Raw genomic sequence first — 18,010 nt, forward strand, 5'->3', positions numbered from 1 at the left:
TCCTAGTATTCCGTAATCTTAACGCCTTCCCTCTAGAATTATCTCCAACTAACCCTGTGTACATGCTGTTTGTACAAAATTCCTTGCCTCCGCTGTTAGACTGTGGGCATTTTAAGAACAGGGAGTATTCTTTTGGGCCTTTCTTCGTATCCCTATTACTTAGGATAGTGCCCACCACATGGTAGGTGTTAAATGCTTGTTGACACACATATACATGTACATACATAGCTATGTATATACATACATATGTGTGTAGATAGATACATGATAGATGATAGAGAGACAGACAGACAGATGACAGATCGATAGATAGCTAGATAGATAGATAGTTCCTATTCTCCAGGCTAAATTTCCTCATTCCTCATATTATCTGGTTTCCAGAAGTCCCAACGTTCTGATTGTCCTCCCCAGGAGACACTTGTTTCTTAATCAATCACAACAATGATTTATTTGTTTCCTACTGTGCTCCAAGACTTGAGCTAAGTACAAGTACAAAGAATGAAACAAACCCTACTCAAAATGACTGAGACACTAATTACACATAAAAATGATACAACATATCAATATCAACAAATACAGTATAATTAAAGACAAGGTAGTTTGGGAGGGAGGGCACTGGAAGTTGGGGGGTGGCATTGGGAAAGGCTTCCCACAGAAGGTGGTGCTTGACCTGGGTTTTAAAGGGAGAGATAGATTATATGAAGCAGAGGCAAGGAAGAAGGGCATTACAGGAATGTAGAATGGCAGTACAAAGGCATTGAGGTGGTAGATAGTGTTGTGTTTCAGTAACAGAGAGAAAATCATTCTGACTAGATCAAAGAGTACAAGACAGTGAGATACCCAATGAGGCTGGAAACATAGGTTGGGCCAGATTGTGAAGGGCTGTAAGTGCTACACTTAAAGGTTTATACTTTATCCTGGAAGCAACAGAAACACACTGGAATTGATTAAGTAGGGAATCACATGATCAGATCTGTGTTTAAGGAAAGTTACTTTGGCAACACTGGGTAGTATGGACTAAAGGAGGAGACTTTTGAGGCAAGGAGAAAGAAGAATGAAGGCCAGAACTGAAGCTTTGAGTCCAGATGTATTCTGACCAATTCAGAGTACAGCTAAATTCTGATACTTATTTATGTTAATAAAGCCTATGATTCCCTTAGAATGTGGGAGGTATAGCCTTGTCAGTGTTGACTCATTAAGCTTATAACCAATTATAATCCTGCATCATTTTCACATATCTTCTGTCTGTTCATCCTGCCTTTGTGTTACTCCTTTATATGAATCTGAGTACAAATTCAAAATTTAGTAGGGTTAAAGATAGAGAGGCAATGTGGGATAGTGAATAGGAAGTTGGTCTCAGAAACATATGGTTCTGTACTGTAGTTCTACCTCTAACATACTGGTTTTATAATCCTAGGCAAGTCACTTAACCTCAGTGCCTCAGGTAACAACCCAAATGTCAGGATTGTTACCAAGCTGCATTACTAAAGGAGGCTTCCTAAATGGGAGTTCTCCATGCCAATGAAATCATAGATCTGCACCAAGCCCTCTAGTCTCCTTAATTTTTTGGGGGGGGGCAGTTGGGGTTACATGACTTGCCCAAGGTCACACGGCTAGTAAGTGTTAAGTGTCTGAGGCTGGATTTGAACTCACATCCTCCTGATTCCAGGGCTGGTGCTCTATTCACTGCCACCTAGCCGCCCCAAGCCCTCCGGTCTCTTCCCCTTCACTTCGACTCTCCCCCTGCCCCAAGTCTGTTAGTTCTTTTGTTTCATTATTCTAGCCTGCCAAGTTCCTTTTAAATCCTATCTGGATAGCTGATAAACATTCCTCCTGTGCCTTCAAATTGAGGAAATTCAGGAACCTCAAGTTTTTCATCTATAGAACAGGGATGAATGTAAGCAGTAACTTTGGTAGTACAGGAAAAAGAACATGCTAAAGATTTAGACTGTAGCCCTGTAATATTAATGGGATATAAGAACTTCTTCCACCATTAATAGGCCTCACATGGAGTCCATTAAGGGAAGCTTGATTAGGGGAGGCTTGTTTTTTCATGAAGGCCCACACCCCTTGTTACTTTGTAATTAGGCACTGGGTCATGAGGGTTGTGATGCCATCTGACTTTGAAGAAGTGTATCTATACTCTGAAGTTAGCATTTTGCTTTGGGGCTCACTCATTGGAAGAATGTTATTGTGATTTGACCAGATGAGACTCTCAGTAGCCTTTAAGGATCCCCCTAACCTTGAAAAAACCAGATGTTGGTGCTTCTCTCTCTGGTAACTATGTATGTATTGCCTTGGTCAGACAGTTGAATCTGTCTGTTGATCTGTGCTAATTTCTCAGACAGTTAGAAGCCCTGTCTGTTAGTCTTTATTTTTCTGCTTGTATTTTCTGTGAAGTTCAGGGTGCTGATTTTCCCCAAATGTAATTTAAAAAAATCGTTGACCCCTTAAACAGCTATCTTTCCTAGAAAAGCAGATCTAAGAACCTATGCTAGCAGCCATACTGCTTATGCCAGTTTGGTTGCAGCTACAAGCCCAAATACTATTTTAACTTCATATGTGACCCTGGGTAAATCACTTCAATTTCTCCTGACCTCAGTATCTTTTATATGTAAAATTAAGATGGTGGACTAGAGTATCTTTCAACTCAAATATTCTGATTCTTTTTTTTTAGCTTCCTCTTTTCTGATGGCTATTATACCATTCCCTCTTTTTTTAACTAAGCATTAAATCATTGCAATAATTTAAATGTAACTAATTAAACATTAATCACATAAACTCTAGAAAGATCAGAATTATGTCTTTGTTTTTTGATTGACCCTGACTTTCTAAACATTTAGACTCTGATGTTGAATGTAAATGGGGAGAAAATTTTTCACCAAACTAAATTATCATGTTGAAAACCACCAGTAGCCATTCCTCACTTGATAAATGGTTAAAGGATATGAGCAGGCAATTTTAAGAAGAAGAAATCAAAGCTATCAGTATATCACATCAAAATGCTCAAAATAATTAGAAATTAGAGAAATACAAATTAAAACAACTCTGAGATATCATCTCACATCTATCTGATTGTCTAACTTGACAAAAGGAAAATGACAAATGTTTGAAGGGATACAGAAAAATTGGGACATCAGTACACTATTGGTCGAGTTGTGAACTAGTCTAACCATTCTGGAGAACAATTGGAACTATGCCTAAAAGACTATAAAACTGTGCATTCCCTTGGACCCATTAATACCACTACTAGGTCTGTATCCCAAAGAGACCAAAGAAAAATGAAAAGGAGCTATATGAACAAAGATATTTATAGCAGCTCTTTTTGTGGTGACAAAGAATTGGAAATAGAGGGAATGCTCATCAATTAGGGAATGGAATAACAAGTTGTGAGGGAATACTATTGTGCTATAAGAAATGACCAACAGGATGGTTTCTGAAAAAACTGGGAAAACTTATATGAACTCATGCAAAGTGAAGTGAGCAAAACCAAAGGAACAACACGCACAGTAAACAGCACTATTGTAAAGATGATCAATTGTGAAAGACTTAGTTACTCTGATGTATACAATGATTCAAGATAATTCGATAGGATCCATAATGAAAAGTGATGTCCAGGGCGGCTAGGTGGTGAAGTGAGTAGAGTGCCAGCCCCAGAATCAGGAGGAGCTGAGTTTGGATCCAACCTCAGACACTTAAAACACACACACAACTAACTCCTGAGGTACTACTCTTCTCACTGTACCATGCTGCCTCCTTTAAAATTGATCAATATAATTTTTGATCATAACTTTTTATTTCCTGGCGTAGGGAATTCTCAGTGATATAACTCCCTTTATTATTACAACTTTAGAATTTATAGTTTTTAGGATTTTCTGAGAAGCTGATAGGTTTAGTAACGTTGGGCAAGTTACTTAACCCCAATTGTCCTCCAAAAAGCAAAAAGAAAGAAAGAAAGAAAAATTCTGTCCATTTCCAGACGGAGAGAACTGATCAATTCTGAGAACAGACTGAAACATACTTTTAAATTTTTTCTCTTTTTTTGTTCGTGTTTTCTTTTACAACATGGCTAATATGAAAAAGTGTTTTGCAAAACTTCACATGTATAATCAATATTAAATTGCTTGCCTTTTCTGGAAAGGAGGAGCTGGAGGGAGAAAGACAATTTAGAATTCAAAATTTTAAAAATGAACATCAAAAATTTTTTAAAATAATTGGGACAGATTTAATGAAATAAAAATACATTTAAAAAAGAAAAAGAAAACCACCAGTAGGTGGCGAAACCTAGCAAGTTTCAATATTTTCGTGAACTGAAGTGGATAATAAAGGAAAAATTATTAATCTTTCAGTTAAGGAAAAGTTTGATTAAATAACTACCACTTAATGATAACAAAGAATAAACACTAACGAGAGATAAGACATTCCTTTGATTTCACACTTAAAGTATAGGAACATGTTTAAGAAACATGTATAGGAAGGAAGGAAGGTTGGAAAAAAAGGAAGAAAAGGAAAATGCTTAAGAAATATATATAGCAAGGAAGGAAGGAAGGATTTACTAAGGGCTTACTATGTATGTGCTAAGTACTTTACAAATATTTCTCATTTGATCATCACAACAACCCTGAGAGTTGCTATTATTATCCCCATTTTACAATTGAGGAAACTTGGGCAGTAAGAAACTGAATGATTTGCCCAGGGTAAGGATTTGATGCTGAACATGGCTTTTTGACTCCAGGCCTAATGTTCTATCCATTGTGTCATTTATATTTATTTTTTAAAGAAACTAGTTTTATGAGGGTACTAGTTATATGAAAAATATTTGCTAAAGCATCAGCACTTTCTTATGCAGCTATTAGAATTTAATAACCACTCAATAATACTTGTTAAATACAAATACCTTTCCTTCAAAGCCAGAAAGATGATAGTAGTTTTTTTTTTAAAGCAATTGGGGTTAAGTAACTTGCTCAAGTTTACACGGCCAATTATTTCTGGGTGTGGTGCTAAGTATCTGAGCCTGGATTCGATCCCCAGGTCATCCTGACTCTGGGGCCAGTGCTCTTACTCGCTGAGCCACCTGGCCACCCCTGATAGTAGTTCTTTATTGTTTTCATGTAAAAGACATCCTTGCTTTCTTAATGGAGCAGATTTCTTCATGAGCACTGAACCATTCCCTCAATTACTTTTTAAAAAAAAATGACAAGATCAACACCAGGCTAATTGACTTGCATAAGATCACAGAGTTAGTAAATGCCAGAGATGGGATTTGAACTTGTCTTACAGACATTCTAGTAAGGATATGATTCCAAAATACCATGATATCAAACACTTGGGATTTCAGAGATATGGTCAAGTTAGATTCATATGCTTACCAGATCTCATACCCACTATCACTCAATACCTAACACAACAAAACCCAAAGACTATAAGAAAGCAAAGATGCATTTTACAATGTTGGCTTACAGTTTCCTCCTGTACCATTAATAGTATTACTAGTACTTAACAGTCTTCTCCCCCACTGTGAGTCTTTTTGCCTCCTGTACTATTGAGACAAGTAATAATAATAGTACTTAGGAGACCTCAACTTCTTCAGTAAAGATTTATGGAGCTAGTCTTGTAAAATTCCTTGCAGCACTGCTTGGGTGTGAGACTGTATCTTATTTGTTTTAGTGCCCACCTAACTAATGATAGTGTTTTGATTGTCATCCATAAAATATTGCATTGATGAGGTATTGACTTTTAATCCATATTGTCCTGTTAATTTTTAAGTTTTAATACATTTGAAGCTCTTTTTACCTTCTGCCTTCATTTTTTCTCCCTTGGAATTCTGTTGGAATTTCCTTATCTTTGTAGGTTAGCAGTGAATCAATTCTGTGGGCCTATAGAATAGATGTCAAAATATTTCTCTAGTACTTTTAAACTCCTGTCAAACTTATTAGAAATTGCCATGCAGGATTTATGAATGAGGAAACTTGGCATGTAAGGGGATTAGAGATAGTATGGTTGCTTTAAAGATAGACCAAGTTAGTAAGAGTAGGGATTATAACTCTTTGTTCTTAATTTTTTTCCAATACCTTTAGCCTCTGAGTTATCATTACAAAATGTCTCTTCAATTTTGTCTGAACTTAGGGAAATCCTGAAGATCTGGTAAACAAAAAAGATGTTTTATTTATGTGTTCAGATTTAAGATGAAAATGAGTTTAGAAATAGAAGGACATATTCAAGTTTGGTGAAAAGAAGACATTGGATCAAGAAGAAGAAAAATATAAAGAGTGTGATGAAAATCACGGTGAAAGGTATTTTTTGAGCCTAGGGAAAAATCGATGGCATAAGTTTAGGGATGAAATTAAAATGATTTCATCATTTTTATCTCTGTTTTCAGGAATATATAACACCAGGTGGTATTAAACATAATATGAGTACCTCCATCCTTCCTTCAAATATCCTTGTTTTTAAAAAATCTTTTGAGTCTATATACTAACCAAAAAAATGCAATGGACTTTCACTTTAATTTTTGCCTTGGGTTGATTGAGACTTGAGAATGGAATTAATTGTACTTAAATTATATCCTTTTCCTTGTCTTTTGATCATGATGGTCATGAAAAGGATTCTGGAAATTGCTCAGAATATCTTGATTTTGAGGTAAGAATACATATCCCCATGAGAGATTTCTAAAGTCAAATGTAGTAATAGCACAAATTTTGTGAACTCAAATTCTGTACCACTACCAAGACATGACACAAAATTGTTCAAGAGAACAGCAGACCTACTTAATCAATGAATATCTTCTAAGGAATCCATTATGAGAGAATACAGATTAAGGTATTGGTACCTGTTACTTCTCTCCTATCAATTCTGAATTCTAACAGATTAATGAATAGCCTGCTGACTCAAAAGAAAGTTTTAACCAATCAACAGACTGTTGATTCAAAAGTAAATTTTAACCCAAAGAAATCACTCAACACTTAATACCTCACATGGATCATTTACTTATACAAGTCAGTCCTGGAGAAGAGGGTCAACATAAAGACATCAAGCTTAGAAACAATGTGTTTCAGAATTATGTAAAACGTCATAACATAATAGTAGCAGAATTGGCCTTAGAGTCCTAAGATTCAAGTTTGAATCCTGTACCAATACTTAACTATGTTAGCTTGGACTAGTGACCTCTTCAGAGCCATCAGTTTCCTTAACCATATAGGGAGAATAATATTGCACTAACAATCCCCTAAAGTTGTTTTTTGCTTTATGGAAGGCAGTTGGGGTTAAGTGACTTGCCCAAGGTCACACAGCTAGTTTTGTGTTGTCTGAGGCCTGATTTGAACTCAGGTCCTCCTGACTCCAGGGCTAGTGCTCTATTCACTGTGCCACCTAGCCAACCCCCTAAAGCTGTAAGGAAAGTGCATTCTAAGTCTTAAATTTCTACATAAATGTCAAATGAGATCATATTTTAAAGTGCTTAGCACAGTGTCTGGCACATAATAGGTGCTACATAAATGTTTATTCCCTTCCTTAATAACTGTTTGGAAACCAGAACACATTTTTCCCCTTCATTTTACCAATGTTATAAACAGGGAAGGTTAGTTTCCCAGGTTGACCCAAAGAAGATAATTTAACTCACAAGACTGCTGAATCGTAGTCCCAAAGTTTTCCATTGTTTCTATATTAAATGCATCCAGAGGTCAAACTGGGAATTTGGAAGGCCAGGAACTTATCTCCTCCCTTCCCTATTCCCTCCCCTTCCTTCCAGACACATACCTTGAGAGAGGATTTATATTATTCCTTATTCTGAAGAGCAATTGGTAAGGAAGAGGAATTTGGGGGTGTGGGGGTATGTTCCCTGGCATTAAGGAATAGTGAAAAGAAGGGATTCCCACCACTGTGACCACTTTACGTGTTTTACTGTTCATATTTTCAAGGCTGTCTAAATTAAGAAAAAGCTCATTAATTTGTTCACAGGTTGAAATCATTCTTTAATTCAGCATGTATTCTCATTTCAGTTATCTCATCTTGTGCTTTGTGATATGAATACACACACACACACACACACACACACACACACACACATATATATACATCTGTACCATACTTCTCACTTCACCTTATACATTGTGCAATTTGCCTTTATAAGATACTATTTAGCAAATTACTGTGATTTTAGTTCATTTGAGGTTTGTTTTTGGTACAATCTCTCAGATTCTCAAAAATTAAAATGTCCAAACCTAAGTAATTGATGAGGTTGCTAATAAACCGTTGCCTCCGTGTTCTCTTCTCCTGGAAGCTGCTCCTAGATCATAGATTGGTGGTTCCTGACATATGGGCCACAGGCCAGGGAGTTATTATAAATGATCTGAAGATTCACATGGACATAACGCATTATCCTTTTGGTCTTCCTTTAGCTCCAACAAAATTTGAAGCATACTACATAATGTTTTGTGTAGATGCATTACTATTTTTCGAATATATATGGGTATACATATGATTTAGGGGTGAATAAAATTTATAAAGGAATCTAAATGTGTTATTGCATTCCTAGTAGCTATTTGTCAACAGCTTATCAAGCAATATATTAGAATGGTATAGCTGCTTTCTGTGACCCTGTAGAATATGATGTAAAAAAAACGACTTTATACTTGAAAAAGTTGGGAATTGATTTCATAAGTCACGAAATTAGTTGGAAGGGACATGTAATCAATCCAAGCTATTAATTTACAGATGAGGAAACTGATGCCCAAGGAGGTTGTAACTTGCCTAAATTTACACAGCTAATTAGCAAAAGAGTTAGGATTAGAATATCAGATTTCTCCAAGTCAAGCCACTGCTCTTTATCTTCTCACCTTTATATTTAATAGGATCTGGGTCTCCAAAGTCCATCTAATCCAACCAGCCCAATTCATTTTTTGTTTTTGATATGAGGCAACTGAATCCAGGGAGGTTAAATTCAGAAGCTGGATTTGAACCCAGGACCCCTAACTCCTGAGGTATTACTCTTCTCACTGTACCATGCTGCCTCCTTTAAAATTGATCAATATAATTTTTGATCATAACTTTTTATTTCCTGGCATAGGGAATTCTCAGTGATACAACTCCCTTTATTATTACAACTTTAGAATTTATAGTTTTTAGGATTTTCTGAGAAGCTGATAGGTTTAGTAACTTGCTCAGGCTCCCACAGCAAGTCCTTATTGCTGGCTCCGTGTCGGGATGGCACTTGAGAGTCAACAGGCCTGGGCTCTTTAATCACTTCTGACATTAACCTGTAAGAGCAGGGGCAGTCCGCTTCGCCTCCTCTGGGGGTGGGATGGGGGGGAGAGGGGGGCGGAATGGCCCTGCGGGTGGGGATGACGCATCCACACCTTCCCACCCCGATGGGTCTCTAAGTTTCACAAGTCTCTAAGCCTCTCTTATAAAATGGAGATAATTAACACTTACAGTAAGATTCAAAAGGGATAATGTATGTAAATTGCTATATTATATGACAACTATTGTTAGTAGCTGACCTGGGGAAAGGGACAAGCTTTGTAAAATGTACTAACTCCAGTCCTGATACATTTTTTGGGGGAAAGATACCCTAAAGTTCCAGGACTGGCTCCCTAAATGCTCCAAGACCACCAGCCTCCTGGACCTTCCCGGTTTGACTCCCGGTCAAATTTCTGTGAAAAAGTAAAAAGAGGAAGAGAGGAGGGAAAAAACAAAACATTTTACTTAAAGCAACAACAACAAAAAATCATCATAAGCTCTCCCCAACATTCCTTTGTTAGCACACTCCCTACCCCAGGTACACACACACACACACACACACACACACACACACACAATCACAATCACAATCACGATCAGCCTCCTAGGAGAAATAGTTTCGGGGGTGAAGGCTCCGAGTGGCTCATAGAAGCAATTGCAAAGTAAACACGCCCTCCGAGGCCTGAGAGCCAGTCCAGAGTCAAGCTCCCTTCCGGGCGCGGGGCTAGCGCCAGCAGGAGGACACCAACCCAGCCCAGCCTGCGGCCCGAGCCAGGGTTCCCCTTCCAGGGGGCTGGCCGCAAAATCCAGACCGGCTGGCGGGATGAAGACGACTTTTTTTTTTTTTAATAAAATTGATTTTTCCAGAGCTACAGCTGTCCTATTTTTTTTTCTCCCCTTTTATGATTATTTTGTTCACAGTGCACCAAGCCAGCCAACCGCTCTCAGTTTTCTGTAGTTGTTTGCATCGGGGTTTTCTTCGGTTAAGTTTTGTTTTTGTCATTTTCCTGTCCCCCCGCCCCTTCCAGCCTGGCATCTGGGACCCGCGCGTAAGCCCTCCCGGTTCGCCCCGGCCAGAGCGTGGAGAGCCCGGTCCCCGCGGCGCGGCGAGGCCATTAGGTAATGCGCGGAGGCGGGGAGCTCCTGCCGGGCCCGTCGCCTTCCGCGCGGTCGCCTCTCCCCGGTCCCCAGCGGGCCCGTCGGGCTCCCGGGACCAGGCCCCGCGCGCGAGCTGCGGGAGGGAACGGAAAGACAGCCGGAGCCGGCCTGGGCAGGGCTGAGGGGGATGCGCTCAGCTCCGAGGGGGCGGCACCACCCCTTTCCCCCCTCTCTCCAACAGTGCCACCCACCAGCAAGTCCTGGGCGGGCGAGCTCTCCGCCCACCCTGGGCCCCCTCCCCCCCCCCGGACTCAGCCCCTTTCCTAGCCCAGCCCGCCTCTCCTGGTTGGGGGCGGGCGGGGAGAGAATGGGACGGGGATGGCCCCGGGGGTGGGGGGTGGGTGGGGATGATATGGCCACACCTTCTTCCCCCCCCAGCCCCTCCCGGTGCACACGCGGCTGGCACCCTCACCCCACCCTCTCCCAAGGACGCTGGGCTCTCCGATCCCAGCCTCGTCGCTGTCCCTTTAATTGGGGAAGGGGAAACTGGAGGAGTGGGGGGAAGGGGGGTCGGAGAAGGAGGAGGGTTTCTTTCTTCTTTTTTTTGAATGAACAGTGACGTAGCCCCCACAGGAAACCAGTTGGTTAGTGAGGAGAATGAAGTAAGAGGCCAGAATATACCCCCGCCCCCTTCCCCCAGTTCTCTTCTTCTCCTTCCACCCCCGCCCTCCCCGCCCCCCCTCCCCATCCCTCTCTGTCTGCCCCGCTGCAGCTGCACTGAACTCTCCCTGTGGCGCTGCTGCTGCTGCTGCTGCTGCTGCCGCCGCCGCCGCTGCTGCTGCCGCCGCCGTTGCCGCCGCTGCTGCTACAAGTGAATGTGCATTAGCCGCCAGGACCTCCCCGCCGGCGGCGCACAGAGCCGACTCAGTCACCCCAGCCCTGACTTCGTTGCACAGGGGTGGAGGTGGTGGAGAAGGCGAGGAGGAGGCGAGGAGGGGGGAGGTGCCGGTGCCGGTGCTGGTGGTGGAGGTGGAGGTGGTGGAAGAGGAGAAAGGGTGTGCGGCAGCGGAGGGTGCCCCGGTGGGGTGCAGCGGAAGAGGGGGTTTAGAGGGGAGAACTTCGTAGCAGTCATCCTTTTTAGGAAAGGAGGGAAAAATAAAACCCTCCCCTCACGGCTTTACCCCCACCCCTTCACCAGCACCACCACACACAGCGAGGTCTCCTCTCGTGGAGCACACGGTGGTGTCTACGCTTTCTGCCTTCGTTTACCAAGCAGCTTTTTGGAAAATGTCTTTTCTGTCCGGAGTTTAATCAGAAGGGGATTTTTTTTTTTTGCTCTTCCATCTTTTTTTTTCTCCTCCTCTCCTCTCTCTCTTTTAAATGGAGACGTGAAGCAGTCATTGGAATAGAGATCAATGCCTGTACACGCGCGCGTGTGTGCGTGTGTAAATTGCACAGGGAAAACCACAGGACTTCTGCAAAATACTGGATTGAAAATTGTAATTCATCTGCTGCCGCCGCCGCCGCTGCCTTTTTCTTTCTTTCTTTTTTCTCCCTCCTTTTTTGCTCCTGGATTATCCGATTGGGGTTTCCAGGGTTTGACATTTCTTTGGAGATGTCTGAAACAGAAGTCTGGGAATTAATTTGAAAATCCTTCTAATTTTTTTCCAACTCTTGATTCATTTGGAAGTTTCAAAGCAAATATAACTTGAAAGTCCTGAAGATTTGTGGGATTTTTTCCCCCTTATGAGCTTGTTCTGTTTTCACAAAAAGGAAACTTGACAGAGGAGCATACAGTACTTAGAATACAAGTAAGTTCTTTGCACAGGAAAAAATTACTTTATGTAACTTTTAATAGACCTTTGAGGTTTTACCTAAAAGTGCATTAGAATATGTTTGATTCCAAGACTAGTAAATTCTTATAAGTTGTATAATGTGTAGCAGTGGTAGTTAGGAACCACATTCACCTAGAGTATCTAGAAGAAAATGCACCTGATTTTGACTCAGTATGAGTTGTTTTTTTTTTTTTTTACCTTTCAGCATCACCGAGGAAATAGAGTAAAATAATCTAAATAGTATCAATAGCGTGCCTCATGAAATAAAAAGATACAAAAAGGAATTTAAATCATAAAAATACTGTGCATCTCATACCAAGGGGGAAACACCAGGAAGAATAAAATATTTCAGACAAGACTTCCCCAAAGTCAAGAAATGAAAAGCACATCCAATAAAATAACTGGATTATAATTATTATTCTGTATTTCGGGGTTGTGGGTGGGAGAGGGAATAAGAGGTGGGTGTTGTCACCATTTGGCTGCTCTCCTTGGTATTCACTGCTCCCTGTCTGGGGAACGATGGCTCACCCTGGAAGAAGAGGGTACGATAACCGGGAGATAGTGATGAAATACATTCATTATAAGCTGTCACAGAGAGGGTACGAGTGGGATGCTGGAGATTTGAGGGCACCAGCCTCTCCGAGTCCTGCTCCTGTTGTTGCTTCTGCCCCTGCTGTTGGGATCTTCTCTACCCAGCCAAGACATACACCTCTGTCTGTGGAACCCCAGGACTTGGCTACTGCTGCTGCTAGAAACTCACCTTTGCCTCCTCCTCCTGCTGCTGCTGCTGCTACTGCTGCTGCTGCTGGACCTGCTGTCAGTCCAGTGCCACCTGTGGTCCACCTGACCCTTCGTCAAGCTGGAGATGATTTCTCTCGAAGGTACCGGAGGGACTTTGATGAAATGTCAGGTCAGCTGCACCTGACCCCTGTTACTGCTAGGGGACGCTTTGCCACAGTGGTGGAGGAGCTGTTCAGGGATGGGGTGAACTGGGGGCGAATCGTGGCCTTCTTTGAATTTGGTGGTGTTATGTGTGTGGAGAGCGTCAACCGGGAGATGTCGCCCCTTGTGGACAGCATTGCCCTGTGGATGACTGAGTACCTGAACCGGCACCTGCACAACTGGATCCAGGATAACGGAGGATGGGTAGGTGTCTGGGCTGCATGTCTTGTTTATTGTGAGTGTGAGAGTCTGTATCACAGGCTTGTCCCTGCAGTGTGTGGTCACTGCTCCACCAAAGAGGAGGGCACCTAAGCCCTTCAAGGTGGGAGCAAAAGTTTTCCCTGTGTTTTCTTTTACTTTTCTTACCCCCTGTCCTTTCACAGCCACTGGATGACCCCTTTCCATCAACATGGTTTTCAGAGTACTGATGCACGTGAAGCATTTGCCAACTTGTGGTGTCTTCTGACAAGTTATCCTTGATGGGGGCTGTGGGGCTCAACCTATCATTTTGTGGGGATTAAAATCCACTAGGGAACCAAGGAATGCCTTCTTCAATTTCTACACCCTATACTGATTCACTGATAAAGGCATAACCTAAGGAGAGAAAATGTGAGATGCCTTTTCCCCTGGGGGAAAAAACAAACCAACAACAAAATTTCAGGGTACATTTTAAAGCAGGAAGCTCACATTCCAGAAGTTCCATTGGCTCAAAGCTGTAACAAACAGAACTGTGGGATGTGTGTAATTTGTTATATGATTATGGGACTTGTCCATACCTAGGGAGATTGAAATGTACAACAGTGTATTTAGGAAAGAACTTCAGGATATTAATGACTCGTTTCTGGTAGTGAAATACTTTGAATTTTATTTGTATAACTGGTTAACCTAAGGCTTTTTTTTTTTTTTAGAATTATAGATTCTTTTCAGCATATAGCATCTATATCTTTTGATGAACCATTCTCCTGGGCTTTTTAATTGACCACTACTTTGTCATAGTCAGTGACTGGCAGATGTAAAAGCATTTGTGAAATACTCTTTCTGGTAGTTGAAATAAATGCTTTTTCCTTTTTTCCAAATTGGCATTCTAATCCAAAATTTGCTGACAGTGACTTGACCATATCATTGAAAATTGAATAAAATTTAGAACTAAATTCCAACATGGAATCCCAGGGCTCACCTAAAGTATAGAACTTTTGTATCTAGATTTCATTTATGGTAGACAATGATTCTTGTTCTGAGTTTTAATTAAAGAATCTTCTTCTATGTTTCTGGGAACCTGAGAGAGCACCTTAGAAGATGTTTTACCCCCACTTTTTGTCCTTGGAAGAACTATTAATATTGTTCTGTAAGACCTGATAACAGAAAAAGGCCTAGAGATGACAAAGTAAAATTTTATGTATACTCCACAATGCACAGATGTATGTGTATATATATATATGTATAATTTGTACAGAGTATTTAATATTTTATTGCAAAGTATGCTAATCATTTGTTTAAGGAGAGAGAAGGGCCATAAAATGAAAATGGGACAATATTAAGATAGATCTTTACATTTAAAATAAATTAACTAGATTTGCATAATTAGCCCCCACAATAAAACTATGTGGGGCAAATTTATTCTTAGACTGACTCCCATTTAGTTAGATCTTTGACTTTTTGAAAAACTCATACAACATGGTTTATGTGTATGTGTATGTGCTTTTTTAAACAAAAAGACATCAATTATGAAAACAAAAGGTTTCTCTGAACTATACTTTAGTTAAACATGTTATATCAAGAAGCTAGGTTTATTTTTTCACAGCTAATGCCAAAGAGTATTTATTGTTAGGACTTGTGGTCTCCAAAAAGATCATCTCACAACTAAAACCAAACTACTAATCATTGAGAATATATTGTCAAACCCTCCCTTCAAGTGGAAGAAAGCCCAGATAGCAATTGACATCCATCAAATAATTTACTAATGAAAGTGGTAAAAAGAACATACATTTAAGAAAGGTTGCTAAATCATAACATTTATCTTTGCAGTTTAGCTATAGCATATTGTGCTATTTCCCCTCTCTGTGACCTTGAGCAAATCTTCACCTCTCAGAGCCTCAATTCCCTCTGCTGTAAAATGAGAACTTTGGCTCTAAGGTTCCTACCAGCTCTAAATCCTATGATAGTCAAATCATATGCTTATGAATCTGTGTTTTTAATGAAGGCGCTTTTTGGGGCTGGGAGGAAGAAAAAACTATCAGGTTCTCACATATTTTCATGGTCCACAGGTATTTAAGATTGACAGTGACTACATTTATGATTTGAAAACATACATATTGTGAAAAGCCCCAAGATAGTGAAGGCAAGTTATGACCAAACTTTGTTAGCTAAAATAAAATCACAAATGGCTTAAAGCAAACATTTTGCTAGCTTTCAGAAGGAAATAAATTGGTGTCTTCCAGGAAAACTAGAGGATTTGCTTAAAAAGATGTCACAATATATGGAAATGAAAATTGGTGGAAGTTACTGTATAAAAATTGCGACATGTGGGATCTTTGCCTAAAGCATTAAAATATTTAAAGTATTAATCAAGGATGGCCAATTGCAAAGTGCAACTTTTCCCAACATTTCATTCTCTCCCCTCTCTTTCCCTGTAACATGACCCCTCATAGAAAATCTACCCAGTAACCTATTTTAGAAAACTTCCTCACTTACTGCTAACCCAACATAGTCTAACTCTGCCTTTTCTCAAGATAACATACATCTTATTCAGATTTAAGAATAAGCCATATACAACTTAGTTTATTGATATTATTGTTTGTATTATCATTTCCAACTTGTTTGCATTATCATTTTTGTGCACGTAAAAAGTAATCATTTGTCATTCACTTAAGTCGGCTGTGTCACCTTGGGCAAATCACTTAACCTCCCTAGACCTCAATTTCTCCATCTGTAAAATGAGGGGCTTGGTTTATATACTCTCTAAGGGCTCTGAGGGCACTCTAGATCTGTGGTAATATACTGCACTGTTGTGTTAGAGTAATACTAACCTCTTTAAAAGCTGATAATTTTCAACCTGCAGTTTTCCCAGGACTTAATAAATCAGTTTCTAAACTGGTATATTAGTAGATTAGCTTAAACTTGGGGTATCTTGTTGCTTTAGACACAATGTAACTTTTTGACACAGAACAAACTTATTAAAGTAGTCTGAGTCTTGGGCATCTAACAAAGGGAGAAAAATTTATTACCTGTTTGGGAAATCATGGATTTGGCACAGAATGCCCCTTCTCTGATAGATCATCACATTTACAGACAAAATCAAAGCTAAAGACAGAGGTGAAGCCTGGTATGTGGCTTATTCTTAAACTGAATAAGGTGTTATGTGACAACCTGAGAAAGGCAAAGTAAGGTTAGACTACATTGAGTTAGCAGTTAAGTGAGGAAGTTTTCTAAAATAGAAGGTTATTGGGTAGATTTTCTATGAGGGGTTATGTTACTGGGAGAAAAGAGGGAGGGAATGAGATGTTGGGAGAGGTTGCACTTTGTAATTGGCTCTTCCTGCTCTCCTGACAACCATCCCAAAAGTTCAGGTGCCTGGATAAATTCCTGAATGCCCACTGGGGTAGTCTAATCTTGGGAAGAAGTAAATTAGAAGTGGAGAGAAAAAAAAAGAGGCCATTCTCAAAGTAGTTAGGCCTATCTAACCATCTGTGTTTCCCAGGGTACTGAAGCAATTTGCATGGGCATCAGTGGTCCATTTCAGGTAAGTTAACATTTCTGTTTAAGTGTTAAAATTTCAAAGGGGTTGCCCCAGTGGCAGTCAGATGGTTTAGCTCTTTTAATGACCCTGTTAACCATTATTTTATCATCCTACCAGAATCTGATTTTCTAAATGGCTACAGGGGCTCTGGGATCTACTTAGGCACAAAGGAACTCTTACAAAGTTAAGTGTTACTGATATGGGCAGCTGATGGTCAATGCAAACTGTTACATCTCTGATACTGGGAAGTAAGATGATGTTCGGCTCAGTGTCTTACTACAGTGCATTAATTAGAGGATGGGGATCATTCTATAAGGTTCTTATTGTTTCCATTCCATTTACTTGCTGAGGTGAAAGTGTCTCTATTTTTCAGAAACTCAAGTTGTCCTTGAAGATAGCTTTTGCTAGGCTCTGCTTTTGGGAGTGGGAATTTAGTTATCTACAGCCCTTGTTGGTTCCTGTCAGATTGTTTGGTCAGCAAGCAGTACTACGGCCAAGCTGAATGCACTGAAATCACAGCCACTGAGGCTTCTGATTAACTGGATAGTCAGAGTATTCTCAAACCAGTGTGCCAGATGATATGTGAAGGAACATCAATTTTCCAAGCAGCTAAACATCAGCTGCTTAGGACCAATTTTGGCATCAAAATGTTAGGATTAAAAATAGCCCCAAAATATCTAGCTTTAAATAAAATAATGATGAACTTTCCTTGGGAAAGTACATTCTTTTAGGCAGTTAGGAATCACATGACACTCTTTAATAATTCATTGTGTAGATAAAAAATATTGCAGCTCCTACAGTTTTTTTTTTTTTTTTTGGATTGATGTATGAGAAGAACTTCTTTAGGCCTGGACCTTTACAAAAGTTTATTGACTGACTCTATTGTTAGTAAATCTAATTACCCTTTAATTTGGAGCCGGTTTTGTTTATTGGTGAGTTGTATCACTGAAAACATGTTTTTACTCAACCACCAGGTTTCTAGTGTGCTTTCTAGTGAGAACCTGTTGTACTTTTTAGTAATTTTGGATTGAATTAACGCATTTCAGATTCTTTAAATGTCACTCAGGCCCTCCCCCCCCAATTAAAAAAAAAGCCACAGTTTAAAAAAAACCCTCAAAACTCCTACCTTGTTTCAGCTGCCTCTTGAATGCAAAGCCCACTC

At 40.1% G+C, this 18,010-nt stretch overlaps 1 protein-coding gene across 2 annotated transcripts in view; it reads left to right on the plus strand.

Annotated features, from left to right (window-relative positions):
* The first annotated feature begins 10,848 nt into the window (after window positions 1-10,848).
* BCL2 (BCL2 apoptosis regulator) overlaps window positions 10,849-18,010 on the plus strand; it is a 238,077-nt gene continuing 230,915 nt past the window's right edge. The window contains exons 1-2 of one of the 2 annotated variants that reach the window (XM_069100238.1): window positions 10,849-10,997; window positions 12,376-13,316. In XM_069100238.1, coding sequence (XP_068956339.1) covers window positions 12,690-13,316 — 627 coding nt within the window. In that variant the 5' untranslated portion in view covers window positions 10,849-10,997; window positions 12,376-12,689. Of the gene's footprint in view, window positions 10,998-11,092; window positions 12,147-12,375; window positions 13,317-18,010 lie in introns of those variants that run through there. The other variant, XM_069100237.1, reaches the window with a different exon arrangement.

The sequence above is a fragment of the Petaurus breviceps genome, unplaced genomic scaffold (genome assembly GCF_028583685.1).
Source record: "Petaurus breviceps papuanus isolate PSGF00001 unplaced genomic scaffold, PetGlider_PUasm1.0 38, whole genome shotgun sequence".
NCBI classification, from domain to species: Eukaryota; Metazoa; Chordata; class Mammalia; order Diprotodontia; family Petauridae; genus Petaurus; species Petaurus breviceps.